At 35.8% G+C, this 9,351-nt stretch overlaps 1 protein-coding gene across 3 annotated transcripts; it reads left to right on the top strand.

The window, feature by feature from the left end:
- LOC109234242 lies at positions 369-8,445 on the top strand. 3 transcript variants are annotated; one of them, XM_019400142.1, is made up of 6 exons: positions 369-482; positions 659-806; positions 7,106-7,297; positions 7,597-7,681; positions 7,932-7,998; positions 8,097-8,445. In XM_019400142.1, the coding sequence occupies exons 3-6, from the start codon at positions 7,180-7,182 to the stop codon at positions 8,148-8,150; spliced, it is 324 nt and encodes a 107-aa protein (XP_019255687.1). In that variant the 5' UTR covers positions 369-482; positions 659-806; positions 7,106-7,179; the 3' UTR covers positions 8,151-8,445. The 3 variants fall into 3 exon arrangements, with proteins under 3 accessions (XP_019255687.1, XP_019255685.1, XP_019255686.1); XM_019400140.1 differs by having other exon boundaries at positions 7,044-7,297; XM_019400141.1 differs by having other exon boundaries at positions 7,039-7,297.

Genomic DNA, 9,351 nt, shown 5'->3' with positions numbered 1-9,351 from the left:
TATCCACACGAATCAATCAACTATTAATACTGAATACTCCATTCAGTTAACCATCACATTCACGTGGCCATCCCATCAGATTCTTGATTCTCCAAATTGCAGTCGTAATACTACTTTAACACAAAGCACACATAAAGATAAAGATAAATGATTCTGTTTGGGCCAATTTGTGCTATTATTTTCACTCAAAGATTAAAGCAGATTAAGAAAAATAATTTAATACTTTTTATATCCACTAATTAAATCTCATAATTCTCCACTTATTTCATTACTAATTACTGAATAACACCACTCAGAGTTATAAAGATAAAGATAATTTTAAATTTTATTATTACCAACTAGGCCACCTCACTTCCTAGTCCTCTATTGAGTATTGAAATATCAAACCCACAGATAAAGCAGAGAGAGAAACAGTGTGTGTGTGTGTGAGAGAGAGAGAGAGAGAGAGAGAGAGAGGCGCCCCCAGTCTCAGTTTCTTTCAGGTATAGAAACACCCTTTTGGAATTCAGTTTCATTACCATTATATCTTTAATAATAAATTACTGTGTTGCATTTATTATCCATATGTATATTATGGTTGCTCTAAGGTAAGGAAAAAGTTTTGTTTTGTATTAATCTGATTCTTGAAACTGAAAAAGGTTTTTTTTTTTGGGTGCAGAAAAAGATTGGATTTTTATGCTTGGGTCTCAGTGATCTGGTTCATTTGGGAGCTTTGAAGAACAATTGGATAATTCTTGTATATTTAGATATATGATGATTTACACTTCTTTCAGTGCTTGGATCAGTCACTTTCTGGCTTGCATGGGGTATGTATTCAGATTCTTAATTATCAATTTTTGTTTCTTGTTTATTCTTAGTTTACTTTAGTTTCTGTTTCTGTTTTGTCTTCAAAATTTGGTGAATTCAGGCTGTTTAAGTGATTATGTGTTGTTTGTTGAACACATTTATTTGCTACCATTGACTTTTTCTGAAGATTGTGATTCCTTTACCTATTTGGACTCATTTAATGGCTGTTTCTATATTTTAGCCACTCAATAGGATACCCATAAAAGAAAAGGAAAAAAAAAAAAAACAATTGGAGAAGGGGTTTTGCTTATGCTAGAGGAAGAATGAGAAGGTTTGGAACTTCTCTCTCTTTAGATGGAGGAAACTAGATAAGAAACATAAGTTTCTCTTTATTCCTTTGTAAAGTGTGTGGTGTTTGATCTTCCAAATCGTTGGCTAAAGAGTTGTCGTTAAAGTAAAGTTCATCTACCAAAAGGCTAATCCTATCTTTGTTTTATGAAAACATTCAAGTCTTAACTACTGAAACTGAGCTTCTCCACAAAGTCCTGAATTGCAGGAAACTCGTGAAACTATGTTGCACGGACTTTCCAAAGTGCTGCTTCAACCGTGTCGGATCTTCTAAAATATCTTTGACAAAGTTTGGGGAGGATATTGTAATTTCAGTGTCTTTATATGCAATCAATAGTTGGAACGGTCTCATAGGCGCTTCTTTATGTACCTCATCTTAGTTGTGAATTTAAAAAATGTAAAAATTAGCATGTGAGCAATCAATCTTGGCATATAAAATTAACAAATTAGATATCGTTTTTGACATGGGATGATGAATATCTTTTCATATGTTCTGTTTGGAACTTGCTTATGTTCTCCGCTTTAAATAAGTATAATTTCCTTGGGAACAAATGCTTAGAGCTAGTTTGGAAGGGGTTATGTTGGACGAGAAAGTGATCGAGCGTATTTTTACTGGCATTCTTGGAGCTGGTTTGGAAGGGGTTATGTATAGAAAGTGATTGAGTGTATATTTTGTTAGTATTTACCTTTTGTTTTCTTCCTATAAGGGGGACAAAGGGAAAGAAGGAGGGTAGAGGTGAACCTTCCAATTTACTTGCACTCCAGGAGTATTTAGCCTTTTCCTCTGGCTGTTTGGTACAGCTAAAAAAGAAAGTACAAGATTTATTTTCTTCTTTCCTTCTAATTCCGGAGGGATCGGAAAAACTTATGTTGAAGGGAAGAATACTGTTTCAGTAATCTCACATTCCTCGTACTACTAAGCAAAAAAAGGAAATAGCCCTTCCTCGTTCCTCCTTTAATTCACCTCCTACCAGTCACTGTCTTAGACTCTTACTGCTTGTTACTTTTGTATGTGATGAGGCTGATGCATGAGCCTCCAAAGTTAAAGAGAGCCTTTCATATGTGATTTGGGAAAAGGGGGATGGGGAGGAGATAGGTGCGGAAAGGGGGGAGTTTTTAAGGACTTAGGAGTAGCTTATGAATATTGCTGAAATTAAATTTGACAACTGCAGTATTCCTGCGACATACTTTATCTTGAAGATTTTGTCATCGATGGTGGATGTTTGTAACATGATTTTGAATGGCTGCTATAAGGGGAGTGCTCACTCTTCATAATTATCTTACCAACTTGTTTTTAGTGCATCCCAATCTTTTTTAATAAAGGAAAAAGAATCACCAAGTATCTAAACTTATATAATACATTACTATCTTATATTACGTTTGTCTTGTTTTGCACACTTGGGTTCTTCCACTAGAATGTCGATTCTTGTAAATGTGGAGCTACCTATGGACAAATTAGAGAACATATGATCTGGTGATTCCCCTCTTCCCATTTCTAGCTTTGTCATTGGGTTTTAGAAAGGAGCCGATAAGCTGTATTTAGGACATGTGACAAAGTTGGTGGAAGAACATACTTGTATCGTGTACTATCATTTTTTGAAGTTATTATAATCCATCATCGATTGCTCCATAGAATTGAAAATTTAAAGTCATTTTTAATTGACCCAAATATGCCAACATGGGACAAGTTCTCTTACACTAATGACCAATGAAGTTTATGCTCATTGTAACATCAGCCTTGTTGTGAAAAATAACCTATAAAAAATATATACGATGAATAACATGAGCAAAAGTTAGAGCACCAAGACACACTAATTGACAAGAAAAAAAAGAGTAACAAAGACACTGTGATTTTATCGTGGAGAACACTTCCAAATAATGTAAAAACTCACATCCGGAGAGGAGCAAAATCGTATTAGTATAATAAAGAAGTTTACACTTGGTAGTATCGGGCAAAATACTCAACATACCACTATACTCAAAAGAAACAGCTTTCTTTTGATCTACACACCTCGCGATGATATCGCTTACACTCTATATTTTTTTTCTCACAAATTACTTTTTGTTACTGTTTGTGAATGTGAATTGCTCTCAGCTTTTGCTTCCGTATTCTATTTTTGTGTGTTGAAATAGAGAAACATCTCTATTTATAACAATAGTAGTTGTGAGCTCCAACCACGGGAGAAGTTGCCAAAATTCTCCACACATTTCATTCTTGGCCTCCAAGGATGAATTTCAATAAGCGTTTTTTGACACATGGCTTTTCAATAAGTTGGAGATGGATTTCATAAATCTGCCCCTCCAGGAAGATCTCACCCTACTTGTGAAATACAACGACCATAGAAGTGATCAGAAAGGCAAATAGTAGAATCGTCATTGTATTCTTTCTTAAATTGTGTCCTCGTTAGGGACGATGTGGAACTAGAAATTCTTGAGGAGATGCTCTCTCATTAGTGGATGAAAGTTATGCAAGAAGATTATGGAATCTCTATAGAAATTGCACGAGTTGGTTGAACTTCCAAAGGAAAAAAGTCAGTCAAATGCAAAGTAGTCTTTAAACTCATGAAAGATCGAAATAGCGATTTGTTTAGAAAGATGGAAGTAGCAAGCTGTCTATTCACACTACTTTGAGCTTAGCATCTAGTCAAAATCTTGAGGTAGAGCTATTGGATGTGAAAACTGGATTCCTTAACGGAGATTAAGAGGAATAAATCTATGAGTCCGTTTGGATTGGCTTAAAAAAAGTGGCGATTCAGCAGAAATAGCTTTTAAGCCAAAAAGTAATAAGTGAAGCGCAATTCTTAAAAAGCATAATGTAATATATTAATATATTAACTTTATAAACTGAAATACACATAAAATTAATAAATAAAGGCTAAATAAGAAGAATAAAAGGAAAAAAAAAAGAAGGAAAAAGCGCGCCTGCCCTAGCAGTGAGCAGAGGAACGGGAAGAAGAAGAAGAAAGAAAAGAAGAAAAAAGGAGAAGAAGAAGAAAGAAGAAAGAAGAAAAAAAGAAGAAATTACCTGGACCGGAGGTTGCTGGACGGAACCCTAGAAGCAGCAGTGAGGTTGATGGAAGGGAAGAAGAGAAGAAATGTCTTCAGTACACTTTGGGGTCTATGTTTTGTATAACAAAAAAAAGACCCAATCTTTTTTTAAAAAAAAATTGGCCCATGTTGACTGAAGCGACCGCTTTTGCGCTTCTCGCTTCTGCGTCGCTTCTGCTTCAACACCTGAAGCGATCACTTCTGCTGGTCGAGTCACCTCAGCTTCAAAAAAGCGAAGGCTTGTCGCTTTGCATCGCTTCTCGCTTAAAGCGATGAAGCGATCGCTTTTTAAAAGACTGTTTTAAGCAGTTTTTAATTTATTGCAAGTACTGTGTGACTTTGCCAAACATCGCAAAAAGTTAAAAAGAACTTAAAAGCTGATTTCACCTGCTTAAAAGGCAATCCAAACACCCTCTATATAGAGCAGTCGGAAGAATTACGCATGATGTGCAAATTGAAGATGAGTCTATGGGTTGAAACATGCACCAAGGCTCATTCATGAAACTCAAACATATATACTTCAAAAGATATTTTGATAACAATTTTGTCTTGTTATATGTGGATAACAAGTTGATTGTATGACATGATAAAAATCTTATAGCCAAGTTGAAGGGAGATTTGTCCAAGTCATTGAACATGAAAGACTTGAGTACAACATAATAAATTCTAGGAATGCAGATTAGTCGAGATAGAAGTACAGAACGAGTAGAAAGTTAGAAAGTTGTGGTTGCCCCAGGACAAGTGCCTTGAGTGTGTATAAAATGCTTTAACATGAAGAGTGCTAAGCCAGTGAACACACCTTTTGTTGGTTATATGAAGTTGAGCAAGAAGATAGAAGTTGAGCAAGAAGATATGTCCCATGACAAACGAGAAGGACAACAACGCCAAAGTTCCTTATTCTCCATAGTTAGGAGTTTGATATATGAAATAGTAAGCACCAGATCTGAAATTGCACATGCAATCGCTGATCAACAGCTTTCTTTAAAATCTCGGAAGAACACTAAGAAATAGCCAAGTGGATACTCAGCATTTGAGAGGTACCTCAGAACTACTTGTGTTTTTTAAGATCTGATCCAATTTAGAAGGGATATACAAATACTGATATGATATGTGATTTTGATAGAAAATCCACTAATGGATATTTGTTTACTCTCCTAGGAGGAGCTATATCATGTTAGTTGAATTTGCATAAGTGTCGCTCACTCTAAAATGATATGGCTCAAACGGTTCTTCAAGAAATTGACTTGCATTAGGAGTGACGCTCAAAATGTAATAGACTTGAACAAGAACTCCATGTACTATGCAAGGACTAAACACATTATTCAAGATTTCATTTGATTCGACAAAAGGCAGAGAGCAAATCCTTGCATTTCTTGAAGATCTCCACATGTGAGAATCCTTCAAGGACGTTGATCAAAATGGTACCTAGAGACAAGTTTGAGTTGTGCAAAAACATTGTCGGATACGCTCAAATTATAAGTCCGGTATTACCTCCTTTAGGTGAATAAGTCTGGAGGGAGAGATTTGTGGAATCCATCCCTACTTGTTTAATCACCATGTGCCAAAACAATATGAAGTGTGGAAGAGAAAATTTTGGTAATTTCTCCTTTCATTTTCTATTTTTGTGCTTGGAGCTCATAGCTCCTATTGTTATAAATTAGGCATTTCTCTCACTTCAACACACAGAATGGAATACAAAAACAAGCGAAGATAGCAATTCTCATACAATAAAATACAGAGTGAGTGGTATCATTTTTAGGTGTGTACAAAATAGAGTTGTTTCGTTAGAGTATGTAGGGCTCTTTCGAGTATTTTACTCGAGACTATCAAGTGTAGATTTTCTTACTATATCGATATTATTTTGCACCCTTTAGGCAGAAGCAGATCCAGGATTTTAAGCTTATGAGTTATGGATTCTAGGACAAGATCACTTACTGAATTCAAGATAAATTATTTATACATATGCATATTAAGTGAATTTCTTAACACAAACATAGCCTGTGCTAAAACTATTGGGTTCTGCCAAACCCGTGAATTGTATTCTAGATTTGCCCCTGAGCTTGGGCCATGAGTTTTTTCCTTATTGAGGAGGGTTTTCCTGAGCTTGGGCCATGAGTCGAGGGTCTATCGGAAACAGCCTCTCTGCCCCTATCGGGGCAGGGGTAAGGTCTTCGTACACATTACCCTCCCCAGACCCTTATATGTGGGATTTTACTGGGGAGTTGTTGTTGTTGTAATTTGGATGTCGATTGTTGTAAATATGGAGCTACTAGTGGACAGCTTTGAGAACATACAGTGTGGAGATTTCCCCTCTTCCCATTCTTTCCCTTTCTTTGAGGCTTAAAAAAGGAGCTGGTAAGTTGTATTTTGGACATGCAACGGAACTGGTGGAATGGCACACTTAACAGTTCTATGAAGTTGTGAAGGTTATCAATTCATCGTTGAGTGCTCTAGAGCACTGGAATTTTGAAGTTTTTCTTCTAATAAAACAGAATCTACCAATGCTTATTTTGCACCTTTCCCACCCTACTCCAATAAGGAAAGGACAAGTATCCTACTGTGAGAAAATTCGCCACATGCCCTTTTGCCCTTTCACTTCACCGGTAACTAATTTGAACTTAAATCAGACAGACATTTCATCTCTTCAAACTGCTGTAGTAAGACATCCTTTGAGTATAGAGTCCCCCCTTCTTGTTTTGATAGCTTGCATGTATATATTGTTAGTCTGGGACTCTGTGTGCTTTTTGATGGTTCAAGTGTCCTCTAATAAGCTATTGCTTCTTATTGTGGCATCAAAACATTTTTCATCTTGTCACCATGTTATTTGTATATGCAAATAAACCTGAATTTGAACAGAGCAGAGGTTGTTTTGGTTGCTGTTCCAAATCTCATCCAATTATTGCTGTGGATGAACCATCTAAAGGACTGAGAATTCAAGGAAAGTTGGTGAGAAAACCGAGTATATCAGATGATTTTTGGAGCACAAGTACATGTGAGATGGAGAACAGTACTGTTCAATCTCAAAGGAGCATGTCTTCCATCAGTATCTCAAATAGCCTCACTCAACACGGTGGCACTGGCAGTGGTAGCAACAATAATGAATTCGTAAATCAGGGCAAGTTCATTGCAATGGCTAGATTTTCCTTTTCTTTCTTTATATATACTTATTAGAAAACTAGCCATTTTTAGAGTTACCTGGTACCTATTACTGTTGCTGGTGGAAGGTAGCAGGTATCCCGTGGAATTAGTCGAGGTGCGCGCAAGCGGCCCAACCACCACGATTATCAGGAAAAAAAAAAAGAAAAAAGAAAGCAAACACTAGCCATTTTCATCCACGTTCGAGTCTGTTTCCACCTTGCATGAATAGGGACTTTTTAAGTTGTGTTTGCTATTTTGACAGTCTGCTGATTGCAGGCTATCTTCTTTGGAGCCAGTCCAGACTTCAGTGGCTAGCAAGTAAAAAGCCCGAGAACCGAAGAGTTGAAGAACCCATGTTAAAGTGAGAACCTTTGCTCATCTTCATGTTTCTCAGGGAATCAAAATTTAGGACTTTCTTAAAGTAGTATAATGTCACTAGAAGATTTTCGGAGATAATTCACTTCACGATTAGACATGGTTGAATGCGCTGCTAGACTTTTCCAATAGACGCCATCATTTTTACAACTCCAGATTTTGAATCTGTTTCTCTCACATGATTTTAAGTTTGTCTAGTTTTATCGGCTAATTGTGCTTGTTCTGTGTCACCGTAGTTGGAATGTTTCTTATGAAAGCTTATTTGGGACTAACAAGCGATTTCCTCAACCAATTCCTCTTTCGGTGAGTGTCACTTCTCTGGAACTTCCGTTGATATCTTCTCTCTTCTATTATAAGGGAAGGCTTGGATTAACTTTTTCCAAATGGTTGTTTCTTTATAGGACATGGTCGACTTTCTTGCTGATATTTGGGAGCACGAGGGTCTGTACGATTAACCATATGCTGATCCGAGTTTGTGTATTGATTTTCTTCGTGTTGTCCGAATTTTTGTGGTTGTTTTAACCTCTGAAAAAATTGTGTATAGTTTCCTGAATACAGGGACAGGCAAAGAATGGAAGTATGTTTAGAAAGCTTATAGTAAGATTTAACTGATAGGAAATGAGAGGGCTAAAAGCAAAGGAAACATTAAATATAGGGATTGAATATGCTTTGTAAATGGGAAGCTATTTTACTCTGCATAATCTGTGATTATATATGTTGCTGTTTTACTAATTTGATTTGCTTATAATAGATTCCAGATTTCTGAAAATGACATAATTGTGTGAGTGTTGTTGCAATAAAATGAGCTATTTAGTATTTATAGTGTTTGGATGTTTCTTATTTAAAACTATACCAGCTTTTTATGGCCAATAGAGTAATTTTTTTTTATTTTTAAAACAAGTAGTAATTTTCAAATTTGACTAATAAAAACTGTCTTTCATAAATATTCTATAGCAATATTTGTTATGCAAAAGCAACTTGACAATCACTTAATGAAAAGCAATAAGATGATGATGACATTATTGTGAAAACATGATTTTACATGTCTTAATTTTACCATCAAAACTGCACTCACTAGCAAAAAGAAGAAAGCAATTATGATTTCCCTTTACAACCAAACAAAGGATTGTTCTAAACTTTCTCCCACTATCATTTTCCTCCTTTGGGAAGAAAAAAATAAATTCTTCCTTTACAAGTAGGGGATATGGATTATATGGGCTGGATTCCACGTTTGATAAATCATAGGGATTTTTACACAAATGGCCGGCTAAATTTACTGTTCTCTTTTTAGCCAGTATACATAGATTATATACTAATTATACAAGATTATATATTTGTTCTAGATGAATTATACAAACAGTTATTCTTGTGGCTATTTGGGTTGGTAGAAATTCTTTGAAAATGGACTGGTTGTACGATGGAGGACGAAGTGCACCAATAGCCACTTTTAAGCCTGCTATTTAAACTATATCCACAATTTACAATGTATTAAAAGATTAGCTAATTCGTCCAAACTTCAGAACTATGTATCCTGAATTTTTGAGCTGCTAATTTGAAATTCAGGATATAAGATTCGAATTTTTGGACACAATTTTTAAACTTTAGGACACAATGTCCTGAAGTTTGAACCTTGTGGGTTAAAATTCAGGACCTCAT

The sequence above is a fragment of the Nicotiana attenuata genome, chromosome 11 (assembly GCF_001879085.1).
Source record: "Nicotiana attenuata strain UT chromosome 11, NIATTr2, whole genome shotgun sequence".
Lineage (NCBI taxonomy): Eukaryota > Viridiplantae > Streptophyta > Magnoliopsida > Solanales > Solanaceae > Nicotiana > Nicotiana attenuata.
Note: the sequence above shows the minus strand (reverse complement) of the source record. Positions and strands in the feature narration are given on the sequence as shown.